The sequence below is a fragment of the Pyrus communis genome, chromosome 8, assembly GCF_963583255.1.
Source record: "Pyrus communis chromosome 8, drPyrComm1.1, whole genome shotgun sequence".
NCBI classification, from domain to species: domain Eukaryota; kingdom Viridiplantae; phylum Streptophyta; class Magnoliopsida; order Rosales; family Rosaceae; genus Pyrus; species Pyrus communis.
Window position 1 is genome coordinate 22,821,154 of NC_084810.1, and position 14,479 is coordinate 22,835,632.

General features: G+C 37.7%; 1 protein-coding gene and 1 pseudogene across 1 annotated transcript; one reads left to right on the forward strand and one right to left on the reverse strand.

Annotated features, from left to right (window-relative positions):
- Window positions 1-4,446: 4,446 nt before the first annotated feature.
- Window positions 4,447-11,763, forward strand: LOC137743163 (pentatricopeptide repeat-containing protein At2g29760, chloroplastic-like; annotated as a pseudogene).
- Window positions 11,764-12,015: 252 nt separating this feature from the next.
- Window positions 12,016-13,993, reverse strand: LOC137742385 (UDP-glycosyltransferase 71K1-like). The gene is made up of 2 exons (XM_068482239.1): window positions 13,267-13,993; window positions 12,016-13,057 (listed from the first exon to the last, which is right to left on the reverse strand). The coding sequence occupies exons 1-2, from the start codon at window positions 13,868-13,870 to the stop codon at window positions 12,162-12,164; spliced, it is 1,500 nt and encodes a 499-aa protein (XP_068338340.1). The 5' UTR covers window positions 13,871-13,993; the 3' UTR covers window positions 12,016-12,161.
- Between the last annotated feature and the right edge of the window lie 486 nt (window positions 13,994-14,479).

Sequence of the window (14,479 nt, forward strand, 5' to 3'; positions counted from 1 at the left end):
CTTAGTGCAACGTTTCTTTTCAACACACTAAAAGACCTCCCCTAGCTATAAGGCAAGACTGGGTACATGCCCCCATACTCAAATAAAACTACAAAAATGTTATTTTTATTATATCATATTTGTATTATTTTTAATAAAAATAAGACTTACATGTATTAGTTTGTGATACTACCATAAAAAATGTAATATAAATATGGTAAGTATAGCATTACTTATAAAACCAATATACTCAGCCCACCGCAATGAATATAAGCCCACCAGTTCACTCCCAGTTTTTCAAGTAGTGATAGGTGCGAAAAGAGTCAAAAGACTATGGCAGCAACCAACAAGAACAGAAAAACTAGCCACACAAAAAACACATAAAAGTTAAGTTTTCTGGCTAGATGGTACCTAACCACAATTATCTTGTAGGATATTGCATTACCACCTACTGATCGTTTGAAATTATCATGTAGGATATTGCAACTTTAGTGATTATAAAAAGAGTAATACTAGAGAGATTAAAATTTTAAATTAAATTTTATAAACAAAATGATGTAGTTGTTGATGATTAGATTATTACTTAAGTATTAATTAACGTGTTTACTTTCTATTAGTGACACGTCATTGCATTACCCTTATAAAAATTGATTAAAAGGGAAACACTTCTTTTGTGAACAGAGACATCTTTCTTTGTATCATTTCAAAAATAGAAACTTGGTGGATATGTAAAAGATATTCTTTCTTTTCCATCACTTTCACAGACTAAAAAAAAATTGTGACATTTCAATTTTTTCAAACTTTTCAAATCGATTGTTTTCTATATATCGTAATGGGCGATTTTAACGTTTATAGTAAAAAAGAATAATCACAATACGTTTTTCGAACGAGAAAATATCTCTTTTTTTAATAGTTTTGACTTTGAATTTTCTTGTTCTTGATTTTCATCTATATAATAAATTTTATAAACAGGTCTATTTTTATATTGTGTTTCTTCAAAGTGGAATTGATCTTTTTTTTTTTTCTTTTCCATTCACTCGAATCTTATATTCACTAAATTCAAAATATTATGTGTAGCCACATTAATTAAAAGAGATGTGTTCTTAGAGCCTTGAATACTAGAAGAAAAGCACCTATAACTAACAAGATTACGTGAAGAATCAAGTAATGGAGTCTCGGATCCTAAAAGTACATAATAAATATCACCAAATCCCAATACTGCAAAGAAAATTAAGTGAAATACTTCAGGCACAAAGTATGGAAATGTTATAGAACTTCCCCACCTAAACCTACCCCCTAATCTAGAGTAGCTAGGTAAGGAGGTAAAATGAATCCTTTGTTCATGCAGAGGCTTTTCTAGTACAAAATGAGTCACTTCAAATAAGTTCATTGGTTCAACCTAAAGAATGAGGATCCTCTCTGGATTTTCGTTGTGATGATCTTAGAGTTCCTCAAATCATGTCCATTCATCGTACAAATCATTTTAAATACTTTTATTTAAAATTAAATATGAATAGTAACATGACAAAAACCGACTGCACGATATACGATGAACGAACATGATTTGAGAATAAGAGGATCCGGAGAGGATCCTCATTCCAGCCTAAAATACCATTAATCTGGCATGGGCTATATCAATCATAACAGTTCATCGGATAAATAAAAAGTCATGCATTCTCGACTCACCAAGTGAAACCGATGGCTTCCTAGTCACAACGAGCTAAATTTAAATTTAAATCAAAGAGCACTTTCACAAGGTAGATCCTCCTCAAAGAACTTAAGGAGCGTTCTCACAAGCTACAACCTCCTTCAAGAAATTAAAAAACCACGAGCTCGGCTAGTGCGAGAGTGACTATAGAAGAGATGGTAACTCTAAGAACCCACCTTATCTCTCTGCCACGTCACCCACCAAACCCTCCTCCGAGAAATTTCAATTAGTTATATTATTACACTTAGCCCACCATTTATTCCCGACACACTAAAAAATCTTTCATAGCTAAGGCAAGATTGGGCACATGCCCCCACACTCAGATAAAACTACAAAAATGTTATTTTTACCACATTTTTCATACAATATTTATATCACTTTCTAATAAAGACGAGATACATGTGTATTGGTTAGTCATACTTACATTAAAAATATAATATAAATATAGTAAGTGTAGCGTTACTCATAAAACCAATGTGAATCAAGGGAAATGATCCTTTCCACCAAGTTCACCAAGGCACACAATCCGGGTCTTTGAAATTTAATCAAACGACTACAAACAGAGACCCACTTTAAAAATTATAATAACTTTAGCCGTTGAATCAAATTTCAAATGTTCGAATTATGTGTCTTGGTGGACTTGATGGAAAGAATCCTCTCTGGATCCTTTCCTAAAAATAAAAACCAATATAATCTGAACCCCAAACAAAGAATTTAAGCCCACTAGTTCACATCCCATTTTCTTCAGATGCGAAAAGACTACGGCAACAGGCATCTTTCTTTGTATCATTTAAAAAATAGTAGTCAAACTTGGTGGATGCGTAAAAGTTTTTTTTTTTTTCCATCACTTTAACATATAAAAAAAAATATTGTGACATTTCAGTTTTTTCAAACTTCTTAAATTAATTGTTTTTTATGGGCAATTCTAAGTCAAAAACGATAATCACAATAGATTTTTCAAACGAGATTTTTTTTTAATACTTTGACTTTGTTGTAAAATCGATGGTGTGTGCAGTGGAATAAATAAAACAAGACATAAAATTTACAAGGTTCCTCTACAGTCAGTGTGACTGGAGTACGTCTTCGGGGCAGCGGTGGTGCTTTCATTATAATTTAGAATAATAGGAGTACAAAAGTAACTCTCTCTATTATCTCCTCTCATCTTCCTCTATTTTATCTCTTCCTCTCTTTTCTCTCTTCCTCTTTTTTCTCTCTTCCTCTTCTGTGAACTTATTTTTTCATCCTTATGTGTTGTGTTCCATAAGACTTGCTTTTATAGAAGCAAATCACGAGCAACATAGTGATTAATGGCCAGCCATCTAGTCACCTTTACAACACTTCCCTTTGGATGGCCACAAGTCTTCGATTGACTCGTTAAAGTCTTGATTTGTTTTGGATGCTCCTCCTAATGAGTATCTCCCCCTAATTTCAAATCATTTAGGCTGATAGTTAATCATTCTGCTTTAGTCTCTTAGCGAGAAGAGTTGCCGAAATAGATGCTTTACTTGTTGTTAACTTTCCACAGGCTTGTTCTTGAACTGGGCTGGAAGATCTTCTGATTTCCTCCAAAGGTCTTAATTTACTTCTTTTATCTGGAGCTGAATTTGATTCAAGGGTGGTGGACACTTGATCTTGAATCGGACTTGTGATTTCTTCAAGGGTCGTCTAGGCTTGATTTTGAATGAAATTGGACCATGAGGAGCTCTATGTGACAAGTGATCTTAGGCTTTGTCGGGGATGAACTAGCACGTGTTTTGTTGTACTTGTCTCCACATATTTCAATGTATCATTTTCACTTGCCTTATATGTTCCCCTTGCAGAATTGGTATCTTCCCTATGCAGGTTTGACATCTTCTCTTATAGTATTTGTCCTCTGATGCAGGAGTGAAATGCAAACCTTGCATTTGAATGGTTCTTGACTTCTTGGTGACTCATCAATGCGTGGCAGCCTCAGTGTAAAAAGTCAACAACGGGCCAATTATTCTGCGGCGTTGATGACTTGAGACCCAGCTTCATCAACAGTTGAAGATGAGTACTCGAGAGCAATTATAGGTAAGCAATCAGGAAAGGTTCCAGGAAGTCGGTTCCTTACCGAAAGTTTGAGTGGAGGTTCCGACATATTGCTTTCTTTATCCTTATCTTTGCAAGTAAGAACAAGGAAAAAGGAAAGGACAGGGAGATTATATGATATGAGATACTCTTGCTCTCGTCCTTGATGATATGAGACAATTTTGCTGTGGTGTGACTGGTTTTGAAGAGGTGTTCTCGGAGAGGAAGAAAACTGGGTATTTCGAGATGCTTTGTTGAATATGCATTTTCGGAGATGAAGAAGAGTTAGGTATTCTTACAAGTCTGCCTTATTCTGGAGAACGAAGGTCGACATATATAAAGATTTTGCAATAGCAAGTAGTAGTGATGTGCCTTTACTCTTGTCAGCAACTGCGGTGTAATTAGAACAGTAAGATTTACGCGTTTTCAACTTTGTCAGAGATCCTTGACAAAGTTGCACGGGATATCCGAAAAAGCTGAGATTGCGTCTGAAAAATGCCAACGAACTTTATTCAGGAAAATCTGGCTTTTGAAATTCGAAGAGTGGTGCCTCTTCGATCTCTGAACAAGTGGCTATGTTGCCTCTTCTTTTATAGAGACATCAATTGTGTTCAAGAGTATGCTCAGAAAGTTGCTGCCTGTAGAAATTTTCTCTTTCTTGCACTTCTGAGATTTTATTTGACCTCATTTTTCCCTCTTCATTTCTGAAAATGGCTTGCCCATCTAACATTTTATTAGATTTGAGTCTTATGAGTGATACAGATGAGCAGCGTCAGGATAATATATGGCGCCCGTCCTTCTTATCTTCTAATGGTCCTCTTACGGTTGGGGACTTTGTGATGAAGAATAACATAACCGCTACATTGGTAGCTAGGAATCTTCTCACTCCAAAGGATAACAGAATCCTTTCAAAACGGTCTGATGAGTCAGCCGTTCAAGACTTCTTGGCTCTCAGTGTTCAATGTGCGGGCTCTGTATCCAATATAGGCCAACGCCTACTTGCTCGAACTCACCAAGTTGAATCATTGATGGCTGAGGTGGCAAGTTTTAAACAAGAGATCATAGGGCCCAAGCACGAGAATAGAGTGTTACACTTGCTTGCAAATAAATACTCGACGAGCATGAAAAGAAAGCTTGACCAGCTTCAAGAATCCGAAAGTCGAATTCAAAATGATCACCAGAGGTTCGTTGCTAGATTCCGAAGGCAACTGATGCCTTCCCATTTTGGTTTTTTTTGTCAAGTACTGGGGTGCCACATGATCAATCTCCAATGCCTCCCTTTTCTGGGGTATTGCCGAGTACTAAAGCTTCACATGAGCAACCTTTGTGAAGGCTTCATCCTGTTTGTTTGTTTTAACTCAATTTATCTTTACCCTCATGAAGATAAATGATCATTCTTAGTGTCGACATCATTTGAGTATTCAACTCATAATCGTTAATCCATATGATTCTTTAATATCATAAACATCATGGATAAGATTCGTGTTGGCATATTGTTCGATCTACAATTGGAGACAATATTTCTCTCAACACTTTATAATCTTTCTTGACTCTTCAGGAGTTTCAATTTAATATCATCAACTCTTACAAGATATTTTAGTATGTTGCAACAATATCATAATGAAAGTGCTCACTAAGGCAAATTATATCATCCATTGGTATTGAGTACATATTTTATGCTTTACCCTTTGGGGCTTACTTCAAGCAATTTGAATCCTTCAGGAATTTTCTACACTTCATGACACATTTTTCCTTTGGAATTTATACAGAGCAATTTGCTTCCATGTATATTTGAGGGATTTACTTATAGAGATATGATGTGGGCGACTCATAACCTTTCGTATATAATTCTCCATTCATATGAACTTGTTTATAACCTTGTGTCATATCATGTGAGTGTATTTCACGGTATTACAAATACTCATATGTAACCTCCTTGGTTCAACATCTTTTGGCTATTTGTATTGTATTCAAATTTATAGGTCCATTTTTCCACGTTCTTACAAAATTGTAATAGAATTGTCTTTCTCCATTTTTGGCCAATAATTTTGTTGACGAAAAAAGAACGGGACTCAATATCAACACAGCTCATTGATGAATTTAGTAGCTACTTGTAGAAACCAAAATACCATTGGTTATCATCAATTCTTGATCCCATATTCTCAAGTGCATGCGCATGCATAAAAGCTTTTCATTTCTTTTTTTGATATCCATTGCCTCTTCAGCATTACAATATCTCTTCCAGGATAGTCATAATTTAGAGAATGTGGATCATAACCTCCTCTTAAGCGTTATAGAGCTTGGATTGTAATCTCCACTTCCGGGATTTGAGTCATTGGAACCTATAAGGCTATAAGTCTATCATGCTTCATGCATGAGACATCAACATTCCTATGTCCGCGGATTGTCCTTTTTGGGACGTATATCCATATGGCGATTGTCATGCTTCTGGCATGTTACAGTTATGCTTTGGGAATGCAAAAGTTCAATAGTGCCATATTATTCTTCTTTCGAATGACTGAACATTTTGAGTCTGAGGGTCTGCCACGCTTCAGGCGTGCAATAGATAAATCGTTTACTGCCTCATTATATTGTCTAACAGGGACATCAATTCTTCTAGGCACATTTGTAGCAAGTATATGTGATTTCATCACTTTTGTTGCATCATTAAATGCATTTGGCATTTGATTTGCATATTGTTGCATCATTCAATTATTCTTACTTCGTTTTTATATTGATTGCTTCATGAATCAAAATAAGACAAATTCTATTCGTTTTTCTGGAACGATCTTTTCTCATCATTCTTCTGGAATGATATTTTCTCATTGTTCTTCTGAAACGAAGTTATTTTCTCCCCCTAACGGCAGGAAAATTGTCTTATCAAAATGACAATTCGCAAACCACGCGGTAAACATATCTTCAGTCAAGGGTTGCAAATATTGAATGATAGATGGTGTTCAACGTCAATGCCCAATCCACGATGATGCCTCATTTCAGTACGTTGTGGCAGTGCAATATGCACAAAGATAATACAACCAAAAACTCGTAAATGTGTAATGTTTGGCTGGTGCCCAAACATGAGTTGTACTGAGAAATATTGATGGTTGGCAACATGTCTCAACCAAATTAATATTACATCATGTAAAATGACATGTCCTCATGTAGAAACTTGGCAATTTCATTTTCATTAGCAGAGCGCGGGTAATCAGGTAATCAATTTCATCCGCTTAATAAATACTTCTGCTAAACCATTTTGAGTATGGATATAAGGAACTTCTGGTCCTTATTTAATAGTCTGTAGAATGAGACTCTTATGGCTTTTATTACAATTAAGTTGAGGCACTGCGGCACTTCAAACTTACTGTACTCATCAAGGAACTTCATGTCCTGATCTTGAGGATCATGTGACTTCATGCCCGATCTTTTTGCATGATGGAACTTCGGGTCCAATCATTTTATATGATGAGGATCAAGAAACTTCAGGTTCTGATCTGATAAAGGAACTTCAGGTCCTGTATATACTCATCGTAACAAAAGATAAATACAATACGTAAATTAAAGCAATATGTGGTAATTTCAGCCATAGTAAATAAATTGCATTTAAGTAAATAAAGTTTATGATAAGGACTTTAATTCAGCACCATTCACATAAATGAAAACTTAAAATAGTAGACGGTAAAACCGTCCATGGTAACTCAATTGCTTTAAAGTAAATAAAACGTGTGAAAGTGTTTTAAGCCAACACAATTCATGTAAATAAAAAGTATCAGAACCTTTTATTTTTGCCACTTCCTTTTGTCCTTTTTTATTTGTTAATTTTTTATTTTTTATTTTTTTGTCGGCACCAAGCTTCAAAACCTTTTCTCACATGCTGCACAATTCCTTTGCTTTTATTATTTTTTTTTTATTTTATTTTATCAAGCTCATCAGTTTCTTTCCTTATCACCTGATGATGCACCATCTCCTTTTTATTTTATTTAATTATTATTGTCCTTATGGTTCCATGCATATTCCATAAACTTTTAGTGCATGTCAGCATCACACTTTTGTCTCAACCTTATTCAAAACACCCATGTTTTACTATTGACTGAAGACCTCTGGTTCTGGCTCTGCCTCACGACTTGGCCGTTCTGCCATAGCAGCTCCATGATATCGTCTTCATGGATCTGCAACTTCTGCAAAACATAGAGAAACAACAACTAAAGCCAAGAAAAAATCAAAGAGAAGTTTTATACCATCCTCCTTGATGTGAATCTCTATTTTATTGGTGCGGATGACGGAGCCTGTCCTCCGACGCCGGCGACGAGAAGGCAGATGAGTGCCATGGTGAAGATGCTCCATCTCGGGTCCTTGAAGATGTTGATATTAGGTGCCAGCTTGCTCATGCAGGTCATCAGCAGTAGCCAAAGATGACAGCAAGCCAAATGGAGCTCAAGCTAATCGTGTGATTTCTCCATGGGTCTGAGATAAGGCCAGCAATTCTCGTTTCTTTCCACCGACACAAGAGCAACTCGTGCTGATAACGTGTTGTAAAATTGATGGTGTGTGCAGTGAAATAAATAAAATAAGACACAAAATTGACAAAGTTCTTCTACAGTCAGTGTGATTAAAGTACGTTCTAAGAGCAGCGGTGGTGCTTTCATTATAATTTAGAATAATAAGAGTACAAAAGTAACTCTCTCTATTATCTCCTCTCTTTTCCTCTATTTTCTCTTTTCCTCTCTTTTCTCTCTTACTCTTCCGTGAACTTCTTCTTTCATCCTTATGTGTTGTGTTCCATAAGACTTGCTTTTATAGAAGCAAATCACGAGCAACATAGTGATTAGTGGCCAACCATCTAGTCACCTTTACAGCAGACTTTGAATTTTCTTGTTTTTAATTCTCATTCATATAATAAATTTTGAGTTCTACTAGACTCACCACTGTGTCTTATTTTCCCATCCACATAATAATCCCACCCACCATAGAAAATTAAAAAAGTAAAACGTTATTTCCCCATCCACCATTATTCCCAAAATAACCATAATATTTTTTTTAAATAACTCTAATATATCTTTAAATAATATTATAAATAAATAAAGAAAGAAAGAAGAAAAAAAAGAAAAAAAATGCAAGACCTAAGACCTAGATATTCATCGCATCCTTCACACCTAACGCCGCCCTGCAGAGACCCAGGATCCCCAAACCACTCTTCTTCCTCCCTTTTTGTCAAATCCGCAAATCTCATACCCAATTCTTTTTTTTCTCCATTGAAGTTTCTCACCTTCATCTAGCACACGCCCATTCCTTCCTCCAACCTTTCCGTCCATTCTAACCCAAATCTTTCCCAGCCTCTTCCCACCAAGATATCACACCCCACCCACCATTATTTATTTATTATTTTAAATTTTTTTTGTTTTTTCAAAATTTTAGTACTGAATTAAATAGGGGTTTAAGAGTCTTTTTTAAAATGATAAATATGTTATTAACATTTTCATTAAATGGTGGGTGGGGAAATAAGACACCAGGGTGGGAATATCACCACCCTAAATTTCATAATCAGGACTATTTTTATACCTTGTTTTATTATAGTGGAATTGATTTTTTGGTTTTTGTTTTCCATTTACTTGGATCTTATGTTTGCTAAACTCAAAATATTAGGTGTAGCCACATTAATTAGAACATCTGTGTTCTTAGAGCCTTGAATGCTAGAAGAAAAGCACATATAACTAACAAGATTAAGTGAATAATCGAATAATGGAGTCTTGGGTCCTAAAAGCACATAATAAATATTGCCAAAGTTTAATACTAAAGAGAAAATTAAGTGAAATACTTCCGGCACAAAGTATGGAAATCTTTCTAGAACTTTCCCACCTAAACCTCCCCCTTAATCTTGAGTAGTTAGGTGAGGAGATCAAATGAATCCATTGTTCACGCATTGGATTCTCTAGTACAATATGAGTCGCTTCAAATAGATTCATGTTCGGCCTAAAATACATTTAATCTGGCATGGGTTACATCTAAATTAATAAATCATGGATTCTCAGCTCAACAAGTGAAACTGATGATTTTTTTAGTCCGAACCGACTAAAGTTAATGTTAAATCAAAGAACGTTTCCACATGATCGAACCTCCTCAAAGAATTTAAAAAACCTCAAGTGAATGCGGCTGATGCGAGAGTGACGACAGAAGAGATGGCAACTCTAAGCACCCCCTCATATCTCTGCCACGTCACCCACCAAACCCTCCATCCCCAACCGCCACTAACGACCTTCATTTCTCAAGCGACCCACCTCTTTCCTCAATCGACCACTGCACCAGCATCAAGCAGCTGAAACAAGTCCACTCCCAAATGCTCCGTACAGGCCTTCTCTTCGACCCCTACTCCGCCAGCAAGCTTATCACCGTCTATGCCTTCTCCTCCTTCTCCAGCCTCGACTATGCCCGCCAAGTGTTCGACCCAATTCCCCAACCAAATCTCTACTCTTGGAACACCCTCATTCACGCTTATACGTCGAGCACCGACCCGACTGAAAGCATCCTTGTACTTCTGGAAATGCTTTATTGCTGTATGGAAAGTCCCAATAAGTTTACTTACCCGTTTGTGATCAAGGCGGCTTCAGAGCTCCGAGTTTTGGAGCTCAGGAAGAGGGTTTCATGGCATGGTGATAAAGGCCTCGCTTGGTTCGGATGTTGATATTCTTAATTCTCTGGTTCATTTCTATGGGTCATGCGGGGATTTGGATTTTGCATGCCGGGTTTTCATGAAGACTACTAAGAAAGATGTTGTGTCTTGGAATTCTATGATCACAGCTTTTGCGCAGGGGAATTTTCCAGAGGAGGCCTTGGAGTTGCTTAAGGAGATGGAGGCAGAGAATGTGAAGCTGAATGACATGACGATGGTGATGTGTTGTCAGCTTGCGCAAAGAAGCTGGATTTGGAGTTTGGGAGGTGGGTTTGTTCGTGTATCGAAAGGAATGAAAATGAAGAGAACTTGACTTTGAACAATGCTATGCTATGCTTGATATGTATGTGAAATGTGGGAGCATTGAGGAAGCGAAAGGATTGTTTGATAGGATGCCGGAGAAGGATATTTTCTCTTGGGCTGCAATGCTTGATGGGTATGCTCAGTCAGGAAATTATGATGAGGCTTGGTGGGTTTTCGCTGCAATGCCTGGTCAAGACATTGCTGCATGGAATGTCCTCATTTCGTCTTAAGAATAAAGTGGCAAGCCAAAGGAGGCTTTGGTGATTTTCATGACTTGCAGAAAAGGAAGAGCCCGAAACCTGACGAAGCAACTCTAGTTAGTACTCTGGTAGCCTGTGCTCAATTGGGAGCAATTGATCTTGGTGGCTGGATACATGTTTACGCAAAGAAGCAGGGTATGAAGATGAATTGTCACCTCACAACCTCGCTTATCGACATGTATGCGAAGTGTGGGGATCTGGATAAGGTACTTGAGGTGTTTAAATCAGTGGAGATGAGAGATGTGTTTGGCTGGAGCGCCATGATTGCTGCTCTGGCAATGCATGGAAAGGGAGGGATGCATTGGATTGTTTTTCAAGAATGCTAGAAACCAAGGTGAAGCCCAATTCCGTGACACTCACCAACGTGTTATGAGCTTGTAGCCAGACTGGATTGGTGGATGAAAGAAGAACGTTTTTCTATCGAATGGAGCCAGTTTACAGGGTTGTGCCTGGTGTAAAGCACTATGCTTGCATGGTCGATATTTTAGGTTGTTTTGGAAATCTGGAGGAAGCTATAGAGTTGATTGAGAAAATGCCAATAGCTCCTACTGCTTCTGTATGGGGGGCTCTTCTTGGGGCCTGTGGACTTCATGGGAATGTTGAGCCTGCCGAAAAGTCGTGTAGTCATATGCTTGAGTTGGAGCCGAAAACGTTAACAGCAAGATTGAAACTTCATTAGCATTGACTTTTAGTTAAAGGAGATGGTTGATTTGCTAGCAAGGATAGCCTGCAAGAAATGAATAAATGATAAGCTGAAGTTCTTGATCTGCAAGAAATGAATAAATGATAAACTGAAGTTCTTGATCTGCAAGAAATGAAGTGAATTTGTAAAATCTCGGGAAGCTTCTTGATCTGTGTTTCTCATATGGTTCCCATCTATCCTTAATATGCATTATGTCATTGATTATTAACCAAAGACTTCTAATCGCGTTTTCCATAAGCAATCTTATTCAACTACTTTCGTCCGCGAGATTTGAACTTAGAGTCTCCTCCGACAATGTGGGGACTCAATGTCCCAAACTCCAAAAACCCTCTTCCCTAACAAATTTACAAATTCCTTTCGTTTGATTTATCATTGCAGAAAGAAAGCATATAAATTACAAATTGATAAATTCGTAATCAACATATAAGAACACCGAAAAATTAGTACATTCATGAGTTCTTAAACTTAAAAAATTAACAACCACTACTTAAAACCTTAATTCTCACCAATCACATCCTCAATAAATCTCCCAATAGAAGCAAATGAAGACCCTCCATCCTTCACAGCTTTTCTAGCCATCTTTCCCATCTCTTCCACCTTCTTCCTCACCTCACTATCCTTCTCCATCACACCAACCACAGCCCTCTCAATCTCGTCCGCCCCCACCACGTCAGCGCTGCCTCTCTTGTAATCCAGCCTCATCTCCAACGCCATCCCCAACTCCCTCACCATCCTAAAAGCATTGAGCTGCTGCTCTGCATACATGGGCCATGTCGCAATAGGGACGCCATGCCACAAGCTCTCCAAGATCGAGTTCCACCCGCAGTGCGACAAGAACCCTCCGGTCGCACTGTGGGCCAGGACCTCCACCTGTGGGGCCCACCCACATATCAACCCTTTCTTCCCATTGGTCCTCTCCAAGAACCCATCTGGCAAAACTTCTTCCAGATTTGAGCAATCACTTGGGACTCTGCCTTTGGGTGACGGCATGCGCAGGGACCATAAAAATCTCTGCCCACTTTGTTCAAGCCCTAAAGCTATTTCCTTCACTTGCTCTGCCCTAAAGCTTCCCATGCTACCAAAACACAAAAACACAACAGATTTCTGAGGCTGATCATCAAGCCATTTGATGATCTTGTCGCGCTGTGCCTGGTCTAGGTTGGAATGTGCCTGACCATCATCCAGGTCGATCACTGGCCCAACTGGGTACACCGGGGGAATTCGGGTGTCATTGGAAAACAATGTGAAAGCATGTCTCTCTAACTCTACAAATGTGTTTGCTACAATGCCTCTAGTTTCTCTAAATCTTGAAGCCAACTTGATGTAAGCAGGGCGGCTACCGTCTTTCAAAGCCATCGGCAAAACTCTAGGAGGAACCGGGTGGACAATACCTAGTTGTCGAAAAATTTCAAAGCGTTAGAATCCAACTCCAAGAAATCAAAACATTTCAATTGGAATGCAGTCTAAAAATGCTTTCATATGAGTTTATTAAAAAGTCAACTGTTTCTTGAGAAAGAACTTGGAAATGTTTTTAGAAGAAACACTTTTAACATTTTCTGTTAAACGCATTCAAAAGCGCCTGTGATTGTCACAAACATACCTGGGATTAACCATTCGGGATCGGATTCTTCAACCGCAACCTGGTTTTTTTCATGAAGAATTGGAAGTTGGAGCATGAGAGCTAGATATCCTGCATTGCTTGTCATGAAAAGATAAGAAGGAAGATTGAGTTCCTTGGCCGCATCAATCATGGACACACAGAAGAAATCAACCACCAAAGCAGCAACACGAATCGAATCTGAACTATTAGCAATAGGGGAGACGAGGTTGGTGATGATTTTCTTGACATTGGGGATGTGACCCTCAATGTAAAGAGTGATGAATTTTTCTGGTGACTGGTACGTCTCTTGTGGAGGTTGATGATCTTGAGGTTGTTGGACATCGATGACTCGGATTCGGGGTTCTGAGGCTGCAATCGATTCTGTGTATGAACTTAGAGTGGTTCGGAAGGGTGACTGGATGGCAAGAACGGTGATCAAAATTCTGTCATCGCGATCGATCAAACGCTTTGTGAACTGCAGTGCTGATACAAGGTGGCCTTCTCCTGGTGCTGGGATGAACACTAGTTCCACTTTCTTCATCTTTCTGACTTGTTCTTTCACTCTTACTGGTTTATACTTTCCTTGCACATCAATCACACACATAAATATAGTGATGTTATAGTATACATCATAGTGCTTAATTTCAAATACGTATTAAAACACAATAATATACATAATCAAATAACATAACCAGTTTGAAAAGGAGACAGAGTACAGAAATAGGATTGATTGCATGTGTTAAACTTAACATTATATGGCTCCCCTGCATCATTGCTCACGTACTATTATTGTCATTTTTCTCACTGACTGACCTACCTAAGGCCAAAGAGTGAGCATATGCCGCCACATGGGAGAAATTATAACATACTGCTTAATTTGATTACGCATTAATACAATAATATACATAATTAAATGACAGAAATAAACAAGGATTGATTGCATGTGTTAATATTATATGGCCCTCCCCTACGAGATATTTTTCAATGTGACTAGCACAAGAGGTGGTACATCAAATAGTGAGATATGTGACTCCATCTTTTTAGATCTTATTGTCTAGTTTAAGTCGTAAGATTTAAAATTTTTAAATCACAAATCAATCAAGTTTTTGAGTCTTAAAGAAAATTATTTTCAAGAAATGTTCTTAAGAAATATTTTGAGAAATGATAAAGATTTTCAAATAAGATACCAAACGGATCCTTAGTTTTCTGGCTA